The sequence below is a fragment of the Sitodiplosis mosellana genome, unplaced genomic scaffold (assembly GCF_009176505.1).
Source record: "Sitodiplosis mosellana isolate CC-2019 unplaced genomic scaffold, AAFC_SMos_1.0 Smas_scaffold_6226, whole genome shotgun sequence".
NCBI lineage: Eukaryota > Metazoa > Arthropoda > Insecta > Diptera > Cecidomyiidae > Sitodiplosis > Sitodiplosis mosellana.
Genome location: NW_022601467.1, coordinates 4,716,998 through 4,743,991, shown reverse-complemented (window position 1 = coordinate 4,743,991; position 26,994 = coordinate 4,716,998). Strand labels below are relative to the sequence as shown.

Below are 26,994 nucleotides of genomic sequence, written 5' to 3'. Positions count from 1 at the left end.
GTCCGGATTTGCAATGAACGAATAAAAGGAATATTCAAATGAGTTTGTCAATTCAATAGAATTCGTATGAATAGCACATACAACAATGAGCAAAATATTTTGTTTTGTTTTCATTCTCTTTTATGAATGAAAATCATTTGTAAGGTTTACTCTATGTGAATAATAAGAGATTGGTTCTTTATCCAACACCAATTCTATACAAATACGCAAAATTCCTTTCCATTTAGAATAATTCCGAATGGATTTACGCAGAAAAAATCGTAAATAATTCGATAATTGCATAAAATATTATTGACAAACGGTTTCACCGGCCAAAACCGATTTATCAAAGTCATCGGCATACAAAAGTCATTCGCTTGAAACGATGGACCGAAACAGAACAGAACCGAAACAAGAATTGAGCAATAGTGCGCTTGAGCGCTGGCAATACTTAAGCAACTGGCAATTGTGGCCGTCCGCACGATGAAACGAAGTGGAATGAAACGAAATGCGAACAGTGAGAGAAAGACAATTACATGCACAGGAATTTCAATATGTCGCCGTGTGTGAAACTGTTTTGTGTTCGATAAGTTCAATATCTATTAATGTCTTATTCTATTATTTTTTTCTCTTCCGTTCCGTTTGATTTGATTGGGAAATTATTTGGATTTATAATTTTTTGGATTTTGATTTGATCCGGTGTCAGTGTTGTATCATTTTTTTTTTCGTTTAATGTGGTATGTGGCAATTCTATCTAGCTCGCAAATGTTCAATTTGAAATATGACTATAGAGAGAATTGAATTGAATAATTGTCAACGCATTTGAAACATTTGGTTTTTTGTTGTTGTTATTGTTGTTGTTGTTGTTATTGGTACTTTTTTGGTTTGTTCGGTTCGTTTATCTGTCTCTGTCGAACGCGGTGAATGCGCGATCCAAAATCATCATCATTATAAAAACGAATCGGTCACATCGGCAAAACGGGCCAAGTCAAAAGAAGAAGAGTAGATAAAAAAAAAACACAACAACAAGCCAAAAGAACGTTTATTCTGAATGAATGCCAATGGACTCGGAACTGAAGCAGTGCACAAAATTGGAGAATCACAGATTCAAACGATTCAAATGCGCTCAATGCACAGTTATTATTTTTTTCATTCGTTTGTTTGCTGTTTGTGTGATGAGAGCTCAATCGACGTAAATTCAAACATTTTGGCAAGCAACCGAATATAGCAACGAGTCGCCGATCTTGAGAAAATCCGTTCCCCATAACCAATACATAAAAAAAGGGAGAAAAAAGAAGAAGATTCATTGACAATTTTTTTTTCGGCGGCCCACGAAAGCACAACATAAATGTGCATTCGGACTGGAACCGATAGAAGAAAAAAAAAACGAAGAAATATCTAAAGAAACAATTAGAACTCAGGAGTATACGTTTTTTTCTTCGTTTTTATTGCATACTTTCGTCTGTGTGTTCATCATCAGTTTAAGAAGCAATATATGTATACTGTACGCGCTCGCTCACACACACACACACACACACACACACATACCAACGAACACAAACTCAGACATATCAACTTAAGTGATCGGTGCGATGCAGATGAACAGTGAAGTAAAAAAGAAAAAAAACAGATACTGAAACAGAATAAAGTATAAAAAAAAGTTATAAAGAGAATACAAAATAAAATCTATATAAGCTAAACAAAATGTGTGTGAACGTTGTATAACACGGGCTGCAATTGGAGAGAAAAAAAACCACACAGGAGAGACACGGGAATATAAAAAAAACAAAACGAATAATAGACTCATTACTCTGCTCGATAGCCTGTTGCATTTCCATTCATCACATCAAACAAACAGAAAAAAAATATCATATTTTCGACGCCCCGATTTATTCAAAGCTGCCGACAACCGACTTTCAAAACGAATCCATGTTTTAGCTAAACAAAACAAAAATGTAATAATTTGAATTGAGAATCGTTCAGAGATAGTCACGCCAATCCAATGATCTTGGTCCATTCCACTTGAACTCTTCACATTGTTTTCCGTCCGATTCCATTCGAAGAAGTGGATCGGTAGCCGAAATCAAGTCAATTCTTAGAATGTGAACAGATTTCAGCGCTTATTTTAATTGACTTCATGTCAACGCGATTTAAAACGCGCATTCCGCTATCCGAATATGTATAGATTTTGTTAAATCGGAAAAGAAAGAATTCGTTCGCCGAATACAACGAACGAGAAGCGAATTTATACAGCTAAAAGTTCCACATTCGTGAGAATACACTGGGACTGTGAGTGAAAATGATGACGGTTACAGTGACGGTGTGATTATTGTTGTTGTCACCATCATCGTTATTATTAGTCAGAGATCATTGAGATTGAGTTCGACTGTCTCTGTGCGTTTGAGTTGGTGTTTTGTGTTATTATTATTATGATCTTCTGATTTTTTTTTCCTTTGTCGTAACGCGAAACGTTTCTTTCTCCTCTCTGTCCCATAGTATGTACCTGTAGTGATCGTTGTCTCACTTTGTTCCGTCTCTTTATGGTGATCATCTTTCTCGTCGTGCGTGTGTGACTTAACAGGTTCGGGAAAGAAGAGAACAGAGCAAAGAATTTATAATACGGAAAGAAGAAAAAGAAAAAAAATACAAAAAAATAAGAAGAAGAAGAAGAAGAAGAAAACGTGTAGTACACCGCGGCCGTAGAAAAGATATTTTATATGAAAAGCAACGTCACTAATATTCGCACTCATTAAAATATAATATCGAGAGAAATCAAACGAGTAGAAAGAAAAAAAAACTCACACACACATCGGCAAACGATACACACACACACAGCGGGCGTTTTGAGCGAACATCCATCGCGCGCGTGCCAGAGTGAGAAGGAGCTAGCTATAATTTCTATCATTGAAGGACATCAAAATGGCGGATTCCTATTATCAGGTAAATGTTTACACTTTATTCTGATAAAATGAGAAAAACAAAATTGGTTTTGCTCATAATAATGATAAGTACCCACCATCAAGTGATTTTGAATCAGTCAATGTTTAGAGCTTGAATGGCGATTTCCCCCCTTGCAGTTTGTTTTTATTCTAAAAGCATCGCATCTTTCATCTCGAACGATGCTATGGATACTCAATCATGTGCATTAATATGTAAAAAATTGAATCAACACAACATTGGGGCATATAGTGCATGAAAATCTTGATTTCCAAGCGTGTATGGAGAGTAAAAAAAATCCAATATCGAACTGTTTATTGTTTACGGAGCGCCAAATCAAAACAGAGAGAATATTGTGCCGGCTAGAGAGCACGTTTCAAAATGATAAACGTTTGTATGAGTATGATGCCATTGGCAACGGTGTTTACCACCGAAAAAACACAGCAAATTTAAAAACATCCAATTCAGTACCCGGTGGCGGTTTTTATTTCGGCAAATCCACACTGCGCAAATCCACAATTCAAATTATCCCGCCGCTCGCATCTCTCATTGCCAAACCGAAAAATTGAGCAACTTCGCAGATTATCACTTGTTGTTTTTTCTTCTGGCGCGACGTGACAGAAAAAATCTTTGATTTTGCAGCACTCTCTCTCGAAGAAGAAGAAGAAAAAATTATTTGTCATTATTTGTTTTTATTTCGTCGCAACTGTTTGTATGATCTGTGTGCGGAGAGATTTTTTTTCTCTTTTTTCATCATTAAGCGCATGAAAGATAGTGTGATTCATTGTTCCGTTCGTTGTATCTACATTAAGCGGAAAATTCAGCATTGGGAGACACATTTGATGTGTCGACACATGCCATAGCTTTCGAACAAAATGCTTGTATATATTTATATATATTTCTATTAGCTTTGTAAGTGTATGGCACAGCAATTGCTGCTCTGCCACAAAAATATCGAGCTGCTATCAATAACTAAAAACGTGAACACAATATGAAGAGCGAACAGAAGAAAAAAAAAATTCGAGATGAAAAAAATAAAATAAACACATGTATGACAGCCCACGAATGTGACATCGTTGTACTCGTCTCTGCGAGTACCGAGAGAGGCATACAGTGCCGCTTATTTTTCAAATGCATTTCGTAAAAATCCACATATCTATATGCATACGTGTGGAAACGTGTCTGCCGCTGTGTTCAATGACTCATTCATTCACAATTTTTCATTGCAAACCCCCCACATTCAGTTTGCATTCGGCGGGCCCATTGTGCAATTATTCTAAAACGAAGTGAAACTTTGCTGCTTATTTTCCATATCATTGTTTGCAATTAACCGAATTGTTCGAGAATACACGATGAAATCATATATTCGTTCACATTCGTGATAATAAGCATCACGTTGTGTGTGTGTATGTTCCAGAGAGTCATAAATTTCCATAGAAAGAAAATGAAAAAAAGCGCTTATTATCACACCAAATAATGGAACAATCGGTTACGTATGGGCAAAAAAATTCTATATGTGAAATGTTTTTTTATAATCAATCATCATCATCATCATCATTGCCGCCATCGCCGACGTCGTTGTTGCTGTACAGGTTGTGCCGATATATGCGTGACACCCGTTATCGCTGTATCGCTTACCGTACAGCACAAGCGTTGTTTATCACGGATGTTTATGTTGAACGAAAACTAGCGATAAAATCACGACTGCCAAAATCTATTTTTAATCAATGAAATTCATTGATTCGCAAACAAATCGACAATCGCTGGCTAGCTAGCTGACTGGCTGACGGTGTGAACACCTATCATAATGATTCAACGTTAATTTATTTGAATTACTTTTTTTGCGCGCCCGCACTCTCTCCATCTCTCACACTCGCTTAATCTCCACTACATTTAAATGACCTGTTATTACCTCGCTACGTAACACAAACAGAAGAGAAGGCTGTTCAGACAACAACAGAATGTCGGTGAAACGGTATAAATTCATTGACCCATATCTGTGGTAGCTGGCATCTAAAGCGAATTCCAAAAACCGACTGAATTTAATTGGCTCCTAAGTGACCGTAATCTTTGAGCCACAATGTCTATAATATTATTACTTATTCTTAGTGAGAATTAATTTGATTTGGGTCTCCCTTTGGCAATATTCTCTCTTTGTATGTGGATCTGTGTGACAAAGGCAATTTCATAGAAGATTGCGTTTCAAAAACAAGCCACACTAGAATTCTCTCTCTCTCTCTCTCTCTCTCTCTCTCTCTCTCTCTCTGCGTGTGTAAATGTATTCAACGGTGTCAGCAAAATAGTTGATCTACACAATGCTTTTCTAATCCAAATACATGAATCGATGGCTTAAGAAGGCATTTAAGCTCCCGGCTATCCATTCAAATGTGGAGAATTTTTTTTATGATGTTGACGACGATCAATGTTGTTATCGTCGTCATATGGCTTTCGACGATTACATAAACTAATTTGAAAACAAAGAAAAACAAAAACAATTTCTCCATCAGCATACGCTTGCGTTTGTTTCGCTGTTTTTTGCACTCTCTCTCTCGCTCGCTCTCTCTTGCAACGATAAGTGTATTTCATGTTGGTTGCACTCTAATTTATATATTTAGAAGACGAAACAAGAGAAAGATTCATCCAATATTTCGACTTGAGTGCGATGTGCCGCATGGTCGTTGTGTGCATCTTGGGTACTCTATGGGTTTCGCGTGTGTACGAGTGTTTCTGTTTTTTTTTTTTTTTTATTTCGTTGGATTTCTCCATTTTCTTGATGAGGAAGCACTACACAAACGGCACTCGAGAAATGCTGAGACACGGACAATAAAATCCCGCAATTTCGCTTTATGTTGCTTACTGTGAGTGTACCAACCACTAAGCATGTGTATGAAACCTCATTTGCAACGTCTTTTGCAATTACATATTTTTGTTGGCTGTCTGTGTCGTTGCTGCTGCTTTTTTTACTTTTCCTTCATGTTTCCGTCGTTTTCCTTTTTTTTGCATTTGCTTTGTTTTGGGATTAGCTGGGTGCTTTTCCATTTTCATACTATCACTATAATTATTCATTATCTGATGTTGTTGGCGTTTTGTAAGTCTCATTCATTCGGCTCTTCGCGGCTCTCTGGCTCTTACTTTTCTTTTTGTTATCAAAATGCGATGCAATTTTGTGATGCGCACTTGCGAATGGCTTTCCTCAAAAAAAAAAGAGAAAAAAATTACAAAAATAATGTGTGCACGAGTTTTACGAAAATTATGCATGCTAACGGAGCGCATCTCGCGCAATTGAAACGAGCAACGTTTCATAAAGACGACAACGATGACGACGACCAAGTTGTACAAAATTATTTTTAGTCTTTTATACGGATACGAATATTGCGAATAGAAATCTGTGAACCACTCCACTCAAACGTGCATATCAACAGCTAATCTGTGCTGTTGCACCTTCTGTCTCTGTCTCTCTTTCGTTTTGCACTGCACTCTCTTGTTGTATGCTACAGTTGTTTATACTCTCAAATCGTAACTCATTTAACGAACATTTATTAACGCATTCGCTTACTTTTTTTTACTGATTCGTATCATGTAATGTTAATGAATTCAAAGCGTTAGAACTATAGTAGCAAAAATAATAAATGAGTGCGATAAAAATATTGCTATTGAACTTCACAAATGAGTTTGAAACGCAACTAGTCATCGAAAGCACATTCGAATGGATCGGTGTGTATGCAATCGCGATGCCCCTAAGAAAAAATCATATAATAAAAAGAAATGTTTTCAATGAACGGTATCTTGTGAATTGAAAAAAAAATAGAAGAAGACAGCGCCTTTCGCTCTTCACTTCAATGGATTCATAATGGAAGAAAGTCTTTTTTTTTCTGTTGGTGCATCTTTCTCCCGGTTGAAATGAATAAATGCGTTCGTTTTGTAAGATGATTCGTGTTGGCAAAGAAATTAAACGGATTCCCCGAAGGTTCTGCGAAAGTTCGTAAGGTAAACGATGTTCCCATGTGTTCGGATGGATGTGGATGCCATGTCGTCGTCTTCATCGTCGTCGATGTTAAATTAATGAACAATTACATGGAGAGGAAGGTACAAGGGGGCACACTGAGATAAAGACGACGACGACGATGACGACGGCAAGGTAAATGATTTACAAGGCGATTGCCCTTTATTTCGGTCGGCACAACATGTGCCATTGCACTTTAAGCGCGCACTTTTAAAATGCACTTTCACACTCTCAGCGCTCAAGCAATTTTCTGCAGAAAACCTCATTTGAATAACTTGAATTTTCGATCAGTCTGTTCAACAGCTTTTCGGCTGAACTGAAACATTTATTGAACCCGCGAAACGAGCGCGAGCGCGAGCAATGCAATTCGATTGCATTCAAACGAATCGCACTTCACATTGCTGCCACGAATTCTCTTGTACGCTCTCGTTCGCAGGCTAATGCCATCATCTTATTATAATTTATATCTTGTAGTTTAATTGCCATAATTACTTTTGCCTTTAATACGTTTCAAATGAAACAAAATCAAGCAATCGAAAGTGCAAGTGTGCATGCGGTGGCCAGGTTTTGTTTCTTTAGTTTTGTGCTGTTTTGTTTAGATTGATCGCGAATGCGCGCGACTTTGCTGCGAAATTGCATATTCAAGCGCATTTATATTTCGATGCACGTCCCCTATAGCCTTTCAGTTCTCATCCTGTCTCTCTACAATCGTGCATTCGGTCAACGATCCATTAAACACACACACACACACACAAACACACACACACACACACACACACACACACATACACGATATTAACCATAAAGCATTATTTGTGTGCTCCATTCAAAGTATTTGAATGCGATTTTGTCTTCTTTTTTCTTCTGTTGTTGCCGTTTTATATTTTATTAGTTAAACAGACAAAATGATTTTACACGATCAGATACGTAAATCGGTGGCATTAATTAAATTACAAACTGCAATAAATAAAATCGCCTTCAAATCAAATGCGAGCCAGTAAGCGAGTGAGTGAGAGACAGATCTAGTTTATGAGATTTGTCGTTTTGGATTCATCTACCTGTGTCCGTGACAAACGATTTTCATTTGATTCATTTTGTGTCGTTTTCAAAATGACCACTTAACTACAGAGATGGAGATGCTATAATCGGCCAATAGCCAATTTTATGAAATGATAGTGAGCGATGAAGCTGGAAAAAGCGAAGAAGAAGAAGAAAAAAAAAAAGAAAAGAAAAAAAAAAAATTAAAATACATGCCAATCATGAACTAAAAAACTACGAATAAAAATCAAGTTATACAAGAGCTCGTAATTTTTTTTCGTTCATCAGTTAAGAGACCGATTAAAATTCAAAATACATTGCCATTGATAATTGGCTTGGCAAATTCATAAAATGCAGTGTGTGCGCGTGAGCGCGAGTTGAGGCGAAAGGAAACTCAAATCGAATACGCGCGAGAGATAGTAAATGAAAGTCGCATTAGGGAAAATTATTTCCTATTCGAGATTTCGCTGGAAATATTATACAGATGAGCAGCGGAAAAAAAGTCATCGACGTTATCGTCATCGTTGTTGTCGTCGAAAGTATCTCATCACGATGGGCTGTGTGATTTAAGTTCATCTTAATTGTGCTGCTTGTTATTGTTGATATGCCATGTTATCGCCTCTTGATTGATTTGTTTGCACAATCGTTTTTTTCTCTCCGTTCCTCTTGCATTTGAATGGCTATTCTCTGCGAAAACCACCAAATGTAATTCGTCCAAAGTGAAGTCTAATCGACAGACCAAAAATGTTCAATGGATTTTTGTTTTGTTGTATGCCATTTACTTCCTTGCCCATGGCTTTTAACAGATAATACGTTCGGCACACAAAACAAAGAGTGGAAAACGTAGACATTTCAAATTTGCTATTAAATCCTATCAATTATTCGCCTTGGGAAAAAAAGGCAAATGTTTCACTCCATGATTCTCGGTCAGCCAAATAATTTAGCAGCCAATACTTCGGCAAACACACATGACTCGTAAGTAGTGTTTGGGCTAAGAATGATGAGAGAGCAGTGCTTCGCTTGTTCACTTGTTTTCGCGTTCGCGCCCGCCCGCCCCATTAATCGGCCAACACGTGCGTTACACACGAAGGTGCTGCTGCTGCTGATCCACTAACGAAAAAAACAACAACACACTTTTAAATCAAAACAGTTAATTGGATTGTAGATTTCTAGTATATCCGCAATCGAAAAACACAGCTAACGGTCAAATGAATTTTTACATTGACGGTAATTGTTGAGATGGGTTTCGTTGTTGTTGCTGCTGTTATTGCATCGAGGTGAGTTTTGTTGCTTTTTGTTGCGGTGTGCAAAAGAATCAAAGTGAATTTTAAAATGGTTGGCCGACAACGATCGACAATAAACACACCATTTATTTATAATAATATTCTATACACACAATATATATTTGTTGCAAAGTGAAAATTAATGCTTTGCGCATCGCATTGCACTGTGCTTCGGGCGAATATTTAGCCCAACAAATCTTCTACGTGCGATTGTATGGATTTCAATTACGATTTGAAATTTATTGAGAAGGAAACATAGTAATTCCTAATGGTAATGATATAATTTAATGCCTTGCGTTTTTTTTTTGAAAAGGAAATTTTCATTCCCGATGATAATTGTCGATGTGTGAATCTGTAATTTGTTGAATTTCACAACTCAGCTGAGTGGTGTGCGCAAGTGTGGCTGCAAGCATTTTAATGACAAAAATAACAATATATAAATTATAGCTTCGTCGTGCTTATCATAGTTCTTATGCACATTTTGTTTGCCAACACGTTCAGAGGCCCGTGAAAGTATCCTAATCAGATGGTAGAAGCAAAATGTAAATGGTTGTGTGAGTGTGTTAAATATTGAATCGTGTTTCATCTTTTAAAAAAATATGAGTCTCACGAGCATTCCCACTCTCTGTGTTGTTCCCTCCATGGTTGTATGCTTGCGCCTGGCTATGGAGAGAGAAAGATTTAATAAGAATTCAATATTCATGAGCGCCAGACGGTGTTCCCACCTCTGCAATCCAAGTACAATGTACACACAAAGTGCGTGCATGCTGGGCTCACTAACATATTGACATGAACACAGACACAGCGATACGCTCACATGCTGCAATGAATCGTAGTTTCCAACCAAATGCGCCACCGGTTCCATACAACGCGCGAATGCGCCTTTCCATACACCGGTGCGATCACTCGCTCGCTCGCGCACGCTATCTCTCTACCGTGTGCTCGGTCCATTTCATGTTTCACACACGCGCGCGCCTTTACTCTCTCAATTTACTGATATTGTGTGGTGCGTACAACCTACGAAGCAGAACAACAACAACGACAACAACAACAACAACAGCAGCCATCTACTAACACTTATATTATTTATTACCACTCTTTTTCACCACATTTTTTCTTCTTTCACACTCACTGTTATTACTATTTTTCTACGTTTTCGGTTTTTAGCGTTAAACGTTATTATTGTTGCTGTTGACGTTGTTGTCGTTGATGTTGCTGTTGTGTTACTGCTCTCATTGTTGCTGTTTCTCTTTGGTTCTTGTGTGCTTTTTTTACGCTTTGCTTTCTGTTTTGTTTTGTTTTTGCACAGTGCTCTCTCTCTCTCTCTCTCTCACACTACTCGCATGTTTCGAAGCGTACGGTGTGTGTTTGTTCAACAGCAAAATCGACAGCACGAAAACTTATAATAAGTGTCGGGAGTTTGATTTAGTTTGGTTTGTTGTCTTGAACTGTTTGTAGCGTAGTTTGTGTGTACGCGCGCGAGCTTATTTCATGAGCAAGCGGATTTGGTAATTTTAAAAGAGCGCGCTCTCGTCACAACATTTAACGTCCAACTGTATGCTGGCATCATCGTTGACAAACTCATCGATCTGAAAATAAAACGCGAAAAAAGAACACATACACATTTTTTTTCGTCGACATGAAAAAAAATTCCATTCTACAAATAGAAAAGCTAAAGCGTTAAAAAAGCAAAGAAAAAACACTGTAAAATTTTACTGCGCACTATTCGCACATCGTGTGTTGACACTTTGCCACCAAAGAACTAGACACAGTTGGCACTTGCACTCAAGAAGACGATTTGTTTCAGCACTCGAAGAGTAAATATTTCGTGAAGGAAAAATAACGAAACCACAGATACTAAACAGTTTATTCATTTGATCGTTCGCGTTATAAAGAAGAGGAAAAAAAAACTCTCGGACACACAGCGAGACAGACAATGTTCAGTATTGTTTACTGGTGACACTTTTGAGATTGCTAAAGAAAACAAAACAAAAAAACGAACAGAAGAAGAAGAAGAAAAAAAATCGGCGAAAAATAACTGAATCTAATTGTGTTGGTGGTTATGTGACTCGGTTTGTTTTCATGAAATGAATCTATGTGATGCAAATAGACAAGTATAAACTATCGTTTATTCATCAACCGTGTGACGACTTCAATTGAATTTCGATTAAAAGTGTCGAAATCCGTGTGTGTGTGTGTGTGTGTATCCAAATGAATAATATTTGCTTTTGTTTTTCGCGATACGTCTACGGGACGCATTTTATGCAATGGTTTGGTTTGAGAAAATCTCTTTTTTTTATTCTCTGAATATTGTACACAGCATGAAAATAGAAACAATTATGTACGAAGGTTTTGAAATGATTTCATCGAGTCAAAGTTTCATCAAATCGAATTAAAGTATTTGTTTTCGTCTCTCCATGTGTGTGTGTTTGATTCTCTAAATGGTTTTTTTTTCGACTGTTTGACTCGTTAGTTTCATTGAGGTAGGTTGTGTGACTGGCTGTTGGGTCGAATTAAGGCGATTGCATTGACTTTGAATAGATGCAGTTTGGTGTGTGCAAGTTGTTGACGGCTAAAAATACTACAAATGTTTTTTTCTTCTGGTTCATTTGAAGAATTTCGGAGATTCCATGCATTTACAAGTGGTAAACGTATTTAAAACGGTGCATGCTGAGCATTTTCTGAGTGTGTGATTATTATTTTTTGCTCTGTCGTCAGACTTTAGTAGTGCATTGTTGTCTCTCACCGTTGTTTCACAACATTCGCTACACACATCACGCGAATGTTTTATGCACAAAGACAAGAAACGAGACAACACACAAACAGAATAATAATTTACATGATTTATTTCCCAGCGAGTTTCCTTGTTAACTAATTACGCTCCATCATATTAATTGTTATTGGTTGTTTTGGCGCAATTTGTCCAGAGTCTAGTCTGGTTGTCGTCGGTCGGTTTTGGCGACAGTTCTTTCACCTCGCCGCGACCATTCCAGATCGACCGACCGACCGATCGTGAAATGCGCGAATATTCGCACTACGATCAAGGAACTAATTACATGGGCCATTGTTCTTTTTCTCTTCGCTTTTTTTTCTTCGCCCGTTTGCTTTTTTCGAACGTTTTGTAATTTAAAAAAAAACGGCGAGGGTAATTGAATAGGTGATTGATTTGAGTTATTTAGAATCATTAAGTCAGAATGGAATGGGGCATTAAAATAAATTTCCAAGCGATAATGTTGCGCACACATACACGCGCGCGCTCAAATCACATGTCCGAAACGGTTTGTTCCAGAATGATTGGGTACTCTTGTTTTTTCTTCTCCTACATTAACGTGAAGGGTATACGAATGTCAAGTCTATCCTGCCACCACTGCTGCTGCTGCTGCCTTTTCGTTGCTTTTTTTCCGTTTCTTCCTTTTGCTCTTGTCATCATCAAATATTGTGTTTCTGATTCAATCATGCTGCGTTTGCCTCTGGTTTGCTGTATAGGTATTGTTCTCGATGTCAGCAGTGCTACCGGCGGCATGTGTGTGTGTGTGTGAGCGAATTTTGTTGTTGTTGTTCCTGCCTTAGCATCGGTTTTAAAATATTCACGGCTTACATTGAATGTAAGCTCCGCTTATTTCAATTTAGACAGATCACTTTGAAAATCTGCACGTTCATTCAATACTTGACCTTGTTCAAGAAAATGATATTTCGATGCGAGAAGGAAATCGCTCGGTATGTACGCGAAAAATATGTTGTGCACGGGTTTCAGTTGTTATTTATTTTTTGTTCGTTTGGTCTCAGGATAAGTGCGACGACGAAAACGAAATGAAATGTGAGGCGAACGAATAGAACGGAAAAAATCACAAACACACAACAAAATGTACACATAGCGAACCGAACCGTGTGCTGCCACTATTTCACGTATGCCATGGCATGGCAGGATGAATAATGCGACGCAACTAAAACGCAATAAATACGTACATCACTTTGCTTTGCTTTGCCTGAGTCGATAAACATTTTTTTTCTCTGCTTCTCTCGCGTATATGGTTAATGTCGTTGGTTATTTTTGCGCATATTACATAGAAAATGACTGAACATTTTCGCCTGGTTTTTCAACTTGCCTTTTTCGTCCGCTGCATATCAATTATACACTCAACTTACCTATAAATAAAAAAATTTCGCGGACTCGGTGTGTGTTTTGGTTTTTTTCTTTTAATTCCTTTATTTCCTACTTATTTTTGGCATGTTGATGATATTCCGGTTAGAAGCGCATTCGCACACTCACTTCCATCTCATAATGGTCGGATGATTGGTGCTTTGTTTTTCGTCTTCATCTACATCGCTTTGTATAAATTGCATTGGTTATGGCTTTGCTCTTCACATGTTTAAAATTCACATGAGCAACGCACATCCACACACCATTCGCATAATGAATTCGGTCGCAGTTCGTGTCCATTCATTCATTTGTCCATTCATTCATTCATTCATTCACTCACAGTGTGGCAAAAAACAAACATTGCGCGACGAAACCCAGAGCATATTGCATACATTCGTAGGACACGCATTATATTAATTGCTATCAACGCACACAACAATGAAGTCTTCTGTTCAACAATTTGTTCATTTGTAAATCACGGCTGGTGATTCCGCTCTGTGAATCGGCAATTTGTTGGATTTTCTGCGGCTCATCCCATTACATAAGTAATCTGCTGTTTTTTTTTCGTCATTCGTTTCGTTCCGTTTCTTTGCAATGAATGCTCATCTGCACAAAATGTTGTAATTGTCTCTCGGTTGAATAGAATTTTCACAACTGAAGTTTTTCCTGCTCGTTTTTCAAACTTTACGTTTTCGCAAAGTTTTAATTAGAACCAAAAAAAAATGTTTTCGTCACAACGTCAATGATATAGTCGGTGAGTGATTTCGTGACGTCAAGTTGGGTTGAATCGTTTCTTTGTTTGCTGATCGGGGGGATAGCATCGACATCGTCATTGTAAACAACCTTAAGCCCTTATTGGTTTTGCTGAATGCGTTTTATTTTATTTTCGAAGACAAAAACATCTCGATCCATTAAATTGATTGTTGACTTATATGCTGTGCTAGTTAGTTTTTTTTTGCTCAATAGCATTCCCTTTTCATTCACCGCTTTCGATACACCTGATTTGTTTCTCTCTGTTGTTTCCTTCATGGCGAAATCTACTTCCAACCTCTCGCCTCATTTTTTCCCAACAACACATAATGAATATGATACAATATTTCAAGCTAAATTATACACACAGTTGAATGAGAGAAGGAAAAAAAACTAACGAGAAAAACATATGATTGCATCAATAGATTACCATTTCTAGGGTGATTTCGAGTGTGGCTGTGCAAACAAGGTGAAACTTAAATCCAAGGAAAATCGATTTGTTGCTTTTATTTCGCATTTTTTTCGATTTTCATTATTATTATTATTAAAGCATTATTATGATTTGAAAATGTTGCACACACACAACATTTTCGATAAATACTCTCCATTTTCATGGAAGTTATTAACTCGTTCTGTGTTCATTTCATTAAATGCTCTCTCTCTCTCTCTCACACCGACACACACACACTTTTTCTCAATTGCTGCCTGAAATCTGTTTGATACTCGAGTTGATTGTGTAACATTTGTTTGGCGAGCACGTCCGTTGCAAATGGAAAATGGAGCAAATGGAGAGCGAGAGAGAGAGAGAGAGAGAGAGAGAGAGAGAGAGAGAGAGAGAGAGAATAAGTAAGATAGTAGTTGCCGTTGTCTTTGACGTCGAACAGGTGTCAATGTTATTAAAGGCTTTTCTTCGACTTTTCTCACGTTATGTTATAAGAACTGAAAATCTTCTTATAATCTTTAGTCCGTTGCGTAACACCAAACAAAAGACGAGATAGAATGAGGAGACGATGGTATGAATAGTCGATAAGTTGGGTTTTGGGTGGAAAAGTTTTGCGAAAGCATGCGGCGCAATTTTGGTGCATGAGCTGCATGGTCGACGAAGTGAAAATGGATTCATTATACCTGTAAAAGAATGTTCAAGTTATTTAATGTATTTTCAAAGTTCGTTAAGTATTAAAAAGTCGGAATAGAATGGGAAAATAGCAGCGAATTAGTGCACTCGACAAGAATACAATGTGCAAGTAGCACGAAATGGTTTTGGTTTTCTTTGCTCGCTTTTTTCCCTGCGTCAAACTTTAAGACTCGATTAAATTCATCGGATTTTTGTGGCGTTCTCTGTCTTTGTCGAGTGAAATTCTTTTGCGCTCTCTCTCTCTCTCTCTTCTCTCTATCTCTTTCTCTCTGTCTTGAAGAGTGTGCAACTAAAAGCAAAATCTTCAATTATTCATAAAGAATTAAATTCCACAAGTTGGAATAGATTTTTAGTTAGGGCCGTCGTACTCACCATACTCAGAAACACATAGAGAATGCTAGATTAAACCAAATTTTTGTTTATTCCAACATTTGGTCATGGTTTCACTGTACATTCACACATCTCGCGCGGGCTTTTCTGTCTGAACATTTAACGCCGAATATAATTGAACAAAGAAACAACAAGGGAAACAATCTTGATATACGTGAATTAAAGTTACTACAGCGGGCAACAACAAGAGAAAAAATAAAATAAAAAGAAGGTTGGCATCAAGCGACATTCTAGTGGAAAAAAAGGAACGAAGAGAAATGAGAGGCAAAAAACACGTTCTCACACATTCAATGTGTGCCGACTGTGTGATAGTTTAGTGAACTTTTGTATTTGTTTTTTTTTTTGTAAACCGTTGGCTCTTTCTGTCCATCCTTCACAGTTTTACCTTACCGTCCGATATGCCGCTGCTTTAGAACAGCTCACAGTTCTACAATGAAATTTCATTATTTCATGTATATATTCGACTGAATTTTTTTTAACGACAATTTCTCGAATAAAGTGTTTTGGGTTTATGTTGGGTTTTTTTCTGACTCTCTCTCTGACTCTCCCTGTCTCTCTCTTTACCGTGGAGTGTTTGTTCATTGTATTCTCCGAAGTTGCGCTCAAATATTTTGATGATTTATGCTGGAATCGTTGTCGTCGTGCCGCCAATTCAATTTGATCGAGAGTGTATGCGCGCGCGTGCGCATGGCGGTGAGAGTGTGGGTATGGAATGAAAAAAAAAACACATTTCTGGTGAATAAGACTCGGTGCGCCGTTTATGACTACGTGTTCGGTACATCGGGCGAAACACTTGAAAACGGTTTAAGCCCATCGCGTACAGATTTGATTAGATTGTGTGGTACCTTGGTGTATCATAACTCTCTATCGATGCACATGGCTCTTATTCTTGCTCTCTCTCTCTCTTTTTCTCTCTCTCTCTCTCTCTCTCTCTCTCTCTCTCTCTCTCTGTGTGTGTGTGTGTGTATCTCGGTGCACATGTGGCCATGTACACTACACAAAACCATGAATTCAATTGAATTAAATGCGTATACTTCCAAGTAATAATCGCATTGGTATTTCGATCGAGCGCGCGCGGTCTATTCTCGGTGTCTTTCATTCACGTATTTTGCTTTCAAACATCCTTTTGAACGCAGAGAAAGAAGAAGGAAAAAAAAACAAATGTATAAAAATTTGTGTGAGTTGCTCACAAGTTCTCGAATATCGCTTATGCTCTTGAGCTCAAATTACATCGATATACTGATAGCCGGATGTGTTTTGTGTATGCATAACGAAGCATACGTCATCATTTAATCTATTCAACTTAAGCGCGCTTTGAATCATAGAATTCCAGAATACGACGTCGACGACGGCTTTGGTTCCGAATTGATATACACTGTGACTGAAGACACACAACGGACACACCGAGAACAACTATCTATCGGCAAACGGTTGAAAGTAGAAGCAACCAAGAAGAGAAAAAAAAACTGAGAAACTGTCGTCACATCGGCTATACTATAGCAGCACTTTTATGTGATTATGTTTTCATCGTTCATTCTATCAACTCGGTGGAGTTCGTCTTTTTTCGGTTCAAAATTTTCGCCGGTTTTCTCCAGTTCTCTTTTACACTTTTTGTTCCTCTATAATATTATTTGCGGTTTTTGCAGTCTCATTTCATCTCATACCTATTCATAGCAATCGTACACAGAATAGTGGCGCTAGAATTCTCTTTTCTATGTCGTTATCGGTCTGTTCATATTTTCATGTTTTCGTATGGCGAGTTTTTTTGTTGTTGTTGCCGTCATTGTCGTCAGCTTTGATTTACTGAAACGGTTTAATATTTCAAAATCCGTTTGGAATCCGTTGAGTGTATGTGTGTGTGTGTGCGCTTTTTAGTTCGTGTAGAAAAACAGACAGGAGAAAGAGATAAATACACATATGGGATTTTGGGTGTATTCATTTTGTTGGCATACCTATGTTGGCGAGTGCAACAGATTATTGTAGTATCCCCAATGGAATTCGCTCGATTGGATTATTTCATCAAAATGCCGAGAAATCGGGAGGGCCAATTGTGATTGTTTTTGTTTCAATTTTCATGCTGTGCACAATTGTTAATTGACACGAAATACTTTTCTGGTGTAATTTTAAAGTGTTTTGTTTGTTTTATTTTCTTTCATTCATTAATTTGAACAATTTTGATTGTTTCATCAGATGTTTTCAATGCGTAGCGATGTTTCAATACAAATTAACCGAAATTATGATTGAAACACATCGAATGTTAAGTGTAAAAACATTTCGAAATTGGTAGACAGACAGACAAATAAAAGAGACTGAACGTGATTTTGAAAAGCAATAAAGTGTTAAAAGCGATCAATTTCGAAAAAAAGACAGTTGAGCTGAAAACAAAGAGGAAAAAAAAGGTTTTTGAAATTGATTGTTACATAAATGTTGGACAATATAAATGTCATGAACATGGTATTCCTTAAAGATTTCACCACCAAAATCAAAGGATATCTTTTCAACGTAAGTCAACTCACACATTTCATTTTAACACCTGCAATTACCCTATTGTATTTTATATTAATCAAATTAGACTTAGTTAAGTGTCTGATAACGTCGTGAATCGCACATTTAGCGCTGTGAACAAAAATGAACACACACAACAACAACAACAACACAATATCGACGGAACCTTTAAAGTAGGTGGTAATTTATAATCTATATACGATCTCGAAATGGCTGTTTGTTCGAGTGGCGGGCTCGTTTTTTTTTATTCGTTTTCATACAACATTTATTTTGCAAAAAACCAATTCACGGTCATGCGTATGTCTTCGTTGTTTTTTTTTGCTGTTGTTGCGTGATTGAATGCGCTATGAAAATGCAGATTCGGATTCGTTGCAATTCTTTCGATTCTAAATTCAGAGACCTTGTATTCGATACTAATTGACCAGAAATGAACCAAGTCTCACGTAATTCCATTATGAGCTAACATTGTTTCATTTGTGGGCCTTACTCGGTGTGTGTGTGTGTGTCTCAAAAAAAAAATGAAAAGAAAAAAAAAATCGCAAGCGGTAGCCACTTGAAACAATGGAATCTACATTTAATTATATCATTTTCACATTCGAATGAAATGACTGGGCGATTTTCGATGTGAACACACATCACCGTGGTGTGTGTCTTGTGTTCGTGTGGTTTAGCCCAAATAGCATTACCAACAAAAGTTGTTCAATCGATTATTTAAACGCGATTTGCTTGAAAACAAAACAACAACAACAAAAAAAAACGATTGGAGTTCATTTTTTGCCTTCTTAGCACTGAGAACATGCCGTGACTTGAACTTACGTGGATGCGATACAATAACCATTATGCTATTTACAGACGTTTTCGTGTATAATAATTTCGGTCTCGATTTTTGACTTTGTCATCATTGATCAATCCAACACACGGAATTGTTTTGCGTACATACCACTCGATGTGACAGTCCTGTAAAACAAAGATTGATGTGAATGATACCGTTTTTTTTCCTCATCTTTCTTCTTGTTATTTTTAGTCGGGGGAATTTGTGTTTCAATTGCTTGTTTATGCGTAGATATTTTACGTAGACAGTCAATTGCAATTTGTTGTACATGATAATTAATTTGTCCGCATTTCGAATGCTATATATTCCATGTGCTGCTGCTATTGCTTCTGCTTCGGTGGCAAAAACCAAACCGCACACACTTATCGTCAAGAAGAATACTCGTTTTAAGCGTGTTCCATCCAAAAACGATGTCAGAAGGCATACTCATGTGACACGTCGGAATTATTTATAGTGTGGAATTGACCGCTTTAATGGCCATCATAAATATGACGGCAAATGGAACGATCGCGATATGTACGATTCCAGGAAACAATGATCATTCAAATATATTTTTGTCTACGCATGAGATTTTCGAGTCGGCACAGATGATGTTCATTTATAACATCACAAACGTCGTCTTTTTTTCCTCGAGCTGGAATTTATTTTTAACATTCTCAACCAAGAAAAAAAAATAGTACACCTGTGATACCGATCTGATCCACCTAATGAAATGTTTGAGTCGTTTTTTTTTTCAACCGAAAATATTTTTCGCTTCTGTTTTCGAAAGGCATTTTTCTTCTTCAGCCACACACAAAGCATCACAATTAACAATGATGAAGAAAAAAAAACCTTGATTTACATATTGAAAACGTATAAACTGCGAAAGCTGTTCATCGGAGATTGGATCCATGCGAATTCGTTTCTTTAGTTTATACTCTGTTTTTGACGGCTGCTATCGTCGAATCGTTATTTATTGCTGAAAAAATTACCACGAGTATTGTCCATCAATCACATAATAGCAGAGCTTTAATGTATTTACTCCATTTTCGGGCTTGAAAACATTTCATTCAATTTGATTGGGAATGAATTATAACAAGCATTTCATTTCATCTATATGTATTGAATGATAAAATATTTTACGGTGCCTGAGAAATCATTTTATTGTGAAAGATTCAATGTCACATCACAAAAAGCTATGAAAATGCCCAAAAAAGATGAAGTGGACTTTTATGTTGCCCATTTTTTGATTAAATACCAAATGATATATTCGTGCACTTGGCGCGTTGCTGGTGATGCCGCTGATGCGGCTGCTATTCTTGACCCAATCGGCAAACAATCGTTTTCGGCGAACGACGTACCACGGTCACTGGGCCAACAACAACACAAATGCGCACATTTGCCATTGGATCGAGTGAAATTTGAAAAAAAAAAAATATTAAAACTTAAACGCCTGCGCGTTATTCTTCACAGCACCTACTTTATAATCACGCTCTAATTTCATGACACAGAAAGGAAACCGAGAGAAAAAAATGGGGATTTTTTTTTCTTCTATGAAAAAGTGTCGGTTTGATTTGTTATTTGTCGTGTCTATGTTTGTGCGACAATAGAGGTCGACCGACCGCCGAAAAAAAAGATCTAACTGACTCTATGAACTTTTGATTGTCAGTGTCGCGTTGTGTTTTGACGTATTTAATTTTATGTCTGCATATAAATTCAGCGCGAATTATGTTTCAGCATTGCGCCCAGTGAAATTTTCTGTTATCGCACGCGTGTTTGTATGTATCTGTGTTTGTGGGAACACTAAGTGCCACATGAAAAAAAAACATTCATGCAAGATTTCTTTCAGCTCTATTTATTTCATTTTTTTTACAGCTACATATACATATAATATAAAAATATATTTTATTCTGTTATGTTCAGCATAATAACATCGACTCTCTAACAATGGTGACAGTTCGGATCACTTTTGTAATGTCGTATCCGGCGTCAATGCTGTCGTATAGTATCTAATTCGTTGCCTCAGAAATTTCAACGCGCTCAGCACCGAGTCGATGTTATTTGCTTTCATAGAAATTAGTTTGAAATAGATCGAAATGAGGCTATCAAAAATTATTGTTCAGTGAAGAGAAGTGCATTTGCTGGCGATTCAGTGTCCGTGACATTGAATTGTCATTTCTTCTTGGCGACTTGGCAAACGTTTCGTTTCACTGAAAAACCCTTATGGAAAGAGAAAAAAAAAGAAAACTTTTCTACTGAAATCGATTGGTCCATTCGTTCTGGGTAGAGATGGAGTGCCAAAAGAGAAAGCGAAACCGGAGAGTGTATCGTTCCGTTTGACAATGTTGCAGACAATGAAGAGGAGCAGAAAATATCGACATTACGTTCATTCGAACGGTTTTTCTCTGTGTGTAAAAACGGTTAGTTTGCATTTGGCCGATTGTCGCCTTAAATGAACGCATTGTTTAGCATTGTGCGTTGTGATAATCGTGCGATTGTTTCATTCTCCATTGGAAAATTGAAATTGGTTTTTGCATGACAATGTCCGCCTGAAAATTAAAAGCGGAAATGTATTAACATTTTATCGAGGCGACCATTTCAAGCCAACACGTTGCTAGAACGAGTGTTTGGTTCAGATGCGTTTGTAGTAGATGTCTACCGATGAAAGGGATGTGTACCATATCGTATAACACCGAAGGCAAAGCGTGCAAACATTGAGAACTGTAAACCGAACCATTTTCAAGGCCAAATTCATTGAATGCCGAAGCGCGCACGCACACACACACAATCAACGATTCCATTTGAATGCATATCATGTGATAACTGAAAAATTTCATTTAGAAGTGCACACATTGTTATGCAAACGAATGGCTGTCATTGGGTGGCAGCGAGCGTTTGAATGGCTTTGCTCCACAAACGGAAACGAAAGGAGCAATATTTCGCTCACTTTTCGAATCATGTGTCAAATATCGTAATGAAATTGCGCTGAATAAATTGAACATATCCAATTAAAAAAGAATAACCATCCGCGGTGAAATGTGCCGTCGCTCGAAATGAAAAAAAAATGCGAAATGTGTTTGACGAGCGCACGCGGTTGCAAACAACCGACACATCAATTAATTGAATTCAAATGAAATGTGAATTTCAACAAAGATTCGATTAGTAACGGCTTTATGAATTTATGCTGATAAAGAAAAACATTGTTCGTAGTTTAAGGCAGCACATTTCCACAGTGAAGCGAGTGCGCACCACACAGAGTGTGAAAGAGACCACAGAGCGAACAAGGGAGAGGGCGAGAGAGAGAGAGAGCGATAGAAAGAGAAAGAAAGAAATAAATGAGGAGGAAAAAAGTGCTGATAAATCCAACCGATTATCTGACACACTTAACTGTTGTGTGTTATGAACAACATTTTGTGTACCGTTTCAGCGCGCGCAAACATGTTCGCCTCATATTCACCAAATAGAAAACCAATTCATATGGAAACGCACACACAGCGCACACAAATGTTGTAATTAAATTATCGTTTGTGTCATCGCCTGTAACATCGGGCATTCACTTTTATTCATTATGTCTGCGTTTGATTAGTGTGGCAGGCGTAAACGCGCGCTCACGCTCTTCATGTGTAGAGAAATATGTGTGTGCGATTTTTTTTCTTGTTGTTTTCTTTTTCTGTTTATTTGAAAAGCTGACAGAATTAGAAGCGAATACATGAGAGACTCTGATGAATTACACGCAGAAATAATGATTGGCACATTGATGACATTTGATATTCCGTTTGCCTCTCGCTTCTCTCGCTGAGGCGCCCGTCGATTTTTTCTTTCACCCGATGTTTCAGGTTCATATTATTTGAATAAATAATTTTTTTTAAAGCATTATTTAAGTGTTGGCCGAATCGTCTCGTTCGATGGATTTATCGTTAAATAATTAACACAACGACTAAAACAGTCCATTCACTCACTCATTGGTTTTTATTGCCAAATTTGGATAAGAGCTGATCAAGAGATTGATTTGCGACGACCATTTCGGTCGCTAAGCCAAATTGCTATATTGTTGTTCAACTCAAAACTGCTCAAAATGCGAAGCGAAACAAAACGTACACCGTATCAAAAATAAACACATCTATTTTGTGTAATGAACTTTCTTGTGAATGTGTCTGGTCGTTTTGTCGTTTGCGATTATGCTGATATTGTGTTTTGTGGATTATTATTTTTTCGCATACGGTAGATCGTACACATACGCAAGCACATACATATAACCATGTCTAAAAATGGTCGCATAAAAGGAGATGAAGTGAACTCGAAAAAATGCTTGAGTACGGACGAACAAAGTGGATTTTTTTTGTCAACTTTGGAGCATCTATAATGAAATCTGTTTTTTGTGTGTTGTCGTCGTCGTCGTTGCTTTTGTTTTTGGTTTGGTTCAGTTTGGTTTGATTGAAGAGAGCGTAGGACAAAGCCGGAGCTTGCATGCCGTATAAGCGTGTTATCCGTTATGTGGCATGGCAATGGCAATGTGCCGTGCCATTCCATGTGCTTACTGTGTATGCTAGTGGCCAATGTGTGTGATTTTCTTGTTTTTGTTGCTACTGCTACTGCTGCTACTGCTGATTTAACATCGTTATTTTGGATATGCCCGTTGTGCGCGTGTATGTGTGTGACACATCGTCAGCTGTGCCGGGAGCGATAGCACACATTCCGATAGTGATTTTTTCCATGTTGCATTTTCATCACACATACGATTTATATATATATATATATACATTTTTCGCATCGACTACGTTGGTGTCTCAGTGGCAGCTCCCGATGTTTTGGAACTCCATTATCGAATTGACGGAAGCCAGTTTTGAGCGCACATAGCGAACGTGAGAGAGAGCACGCTCAGCATACATTCATTATGGTTTCTTGGTTATTTTGCATGTGTGCGCAAACGTGCGCACCAAATCAAAATACAGAAGAAAAAATAAACAGTACACACTGCTAAACGTATTTGTTTGGAAATATACTCTTCTCATTGTTATTTTAGTAGCATAAAGCTTTGATTATTGCCGTCTCAATAGCCGCTGCCAACTTACTTCCACTCACTTATTTGATTTATTTAGTTTGCGCTGCTCCATTGGCCCATTCGCATAAAGATCACACGTCGGGCCACACACACGAAAAAGTTATAATAATAACAACAACTTTCCCACTTGTTTCGGTCAAATTGAATCATTTTTATGGACGTGCACTCATTTCAAGAATTCATATTTTGTCGCGCTTTCGTAGTTCAAAATTTGCAGAACAAAATCAACGACGACGACGACGACAACAACAACATCAAAACAAACGAGATAGAATTTGAAGAAGACAACAACAGCAACAACGACGAACGGAAAAAAATACGCGAAATCATGCATGTTCCAAAATCATTGTGATGGTCGAACGAAAAACGAAACAAAGAAGAAGAAGAAGAAGCAGATTTCAGTTAATTCACGTTCGCAAATGCAAATATCACACAGTATTTGTCGCGTCCGGTATGATATCGCAAGTGCGAAACGCTTGAGCTGTGTAATACTTGTCTGAATATCGATTAAGTTTCCATTGAAAGTTTACATTTTACGTATCTTAAATACGAATGAGTGACTTGGGTTTTTGTTTGTTTTCATTCGTTGTATATGATTATTCATTTTAAATGTAAACACAACGGTGCATAGAGTGAACTGAAAGCGTTATTCGCGAATATGGTGTAAATGATGATTTATATGGGTTAAAAGCGGGCAAAAAACGTGCGCGCAACTTCTGAGCGGAGCACGTAGAAAGAGACCAAGCGAAAAGAAGACGAAGAAAAAAATCAGCAAAGCAACGCATACAACTTTTTTTTTGTTGCCACTAAAATATTCTTTTTGGTCATTGGATCGGCGTGTTTGTGTTGTACTTATCGTTTCATTTTTTTTTTCTTCTGCCTTTGCTGTTGAATGTGTATAGAAATTGTGTCGTTTGGATTTGATTACAAGTGTGGACTAATTCAATTTAAAGTAACTGAACGGAAAAAGCAAAAGCGCGACAAGCGAAACATAAACTGACGACGACCGAAACGAAAACTCAGCCGAGTCTTACTGAGAATGCAATTGTTTCTCTTTTGTTGTGTCACGTTTGCTTGATCGCTAAACTGAATCAAAGGGGAAAAAAAGAAGAAGCAGGGACAAAAAAAGCACAACCACGAAACAGATAACAATTTCAAGCGAAATAATCAGACCTTTTGTGCATTGAGACGAGCGCAAGTTTTTATTTTTGTTTCGGAGTTTTTCCTCTTCTCTCTCTCTCTCCCTCTGCATTGGTCGGCATGTGTGTGTGTGTGTATGAAGTTCGTAATCGTGGAGAGAACGAAAAAAAATATAAATAAAAAAAGTGGCGGTTTATTTTGAACATTATTTAATGACAAAAGTCAATATCAATAGTGGCATTCGTTACACGCAAACCGAACCGAATTGCAATTTATGAGTGTAGAAAGATAGCAAGATACGACACGACACAAGGGAAAAGAAAAGACTCATCCGTTTATCCAAAAAATTATAGAAAACACGGGAAACATACGTACATAAAATCGATTGCTCGCATAAAATACGCGTAGCGGTTTGTTGTGCTGGCAAACATAACGACAGAAGTCCTCATTTGGCTATCACAGCAACAGCATTAAATCAATAGAAACTTGTTTTGATCGTTCGGCTAATCAGCTAACAAATAAATCATTCGAATACACAACAACAACCGCACGACCAAAGCAATGAAAACAAACCCATACTCGCATATGTGAGCCATTCGCAATTGATAAGTGATAAAAGTGTCTTTGTTGTTTGACTGCAAATGGTTAAAAATGGCAATATAACGACGACGACGAAAGCAAAAAAAAGAGGCAAATCAGTGGCCAGTTCCAAATGATTTGAAAATTGGCTATAGTTTACATTGTGATAGGATCTTTCGTTGCTCATTTGTTTCAAGTTCATAGCAAATCGATTTTGTGCCATATCAATTGCAAAGTCTTGCGTATAAATTTATTATTATCGATTTCCGAAGCAATGTATTTCACAGTTGGACATTAGAGTCAAGCCTATCGAAACCAATATCGTGCATACACATAGCCACACACACACACACACACACACACACACACGCACGCACGGGACTTTGTGCATTGTAGAAAAAGGAGCGCAACTCATCAGTACAGTGCGCAAAACATTAAAAATATTATACAACGGAAAACAAGTTAAACGCATTGCGCGCGGTCCATTCAGTGTGTGCTTCTTTTAGGCTAATTCTTGGCTTTCGCGGCTTGCTGTGCAATTGTGAGTTTCGTTCGGGTCGGCTCTTTTTTGTGTGTGAATGTTTATGGAAAAACTGTCTGTGTCTCTCTTTCTCTCTGAAGTGGTTTTTGTTTTGTGCATGAAATTGCATCGCTTTTAATTGCTAAGTGATTGTTAATGATGTTCGTTGTTCGTGCATTGAGAGATTGTTGAACATAAAGCGCGCACGCTCAGGCTACTGTATTGAATTGTCTGTGTTGTTGTTGCCATTGCCGGTTTTTTTTCGCTCGCTCTCTTGGTGTAGCGCGCGCTTCATGTTTTGTTTGTCGACGGTTTGTTATTGATGCTGAAACAACGTGTGTGCAGTGAATTTGTGGGTATTTGTCATGTGGTATCGGCACTTGTACTGTTGCCGCTATTTTTTTTTTCGGCTGACCGGTTGTCCGCTGCTGGCAATGTAGATGCGACACAAACCGTTATAACAACATTTGGTGTTTTAACTACAAGCGCTTCGATTACCAATGGATTAAAATGATATTATAAAATTAAAACAACAGTTCGGCCGAAACGAGGTGCTCTCTCGCACACAGACACATACACACAAACTGCTCTCTCATCGACATTATTGCATACATGCCGAGCGCAAGCGATTGAATTTTTGCATTCGTGCACCCCAGACACTTTAATGATACAATATAAATCACGTTGAATGCTTGGTCAAATGCAATTATAGAGTGAAAAT

At 37.6% G+C, this 26,994-nt stretch overlaps 1 protein-coding gene across 17 annotated transcripts in view; it reads left to right on the top strand.

Annotated features, from left to right (window-relative positions):
- The first annotated feature begins 457 nt into the window (after positions 1-457).
- Positions 458-26,994, top strand: part of LOC129579198 (serine/threonine-protein kinase N) — a 52,703-nt gene continuing 26,166 nt past the window's right edge. For 2 of the 17 annotated variants that reach the window (XM_055468992.1, XM_055468982.1), the window contains exons 1-2: positions 9,897-11,510; positions 17,847-18,158. In XM_055468992.1, coding sequence (XP_055324967.1) covers positions 18,081-18,158 — 78 coding nt within the window. In that variant the 5' untranslated portion in view covers positions 9,897-11,510; positions 17,847-18,080. Of the gene's footprint in view, positions 1,935-2,475; positions 2,920-9,896; positions 11,511-17,038; positions 17,169-17,846; positions 18,159-19,840; positions 24,698-26,994 lie in introns of those variants that run through there. The other 15 variants (XM_055468994.1, XM_055468984.1, XM_055468990.1 and 12 more) reach the window with 13 other exon arrangements.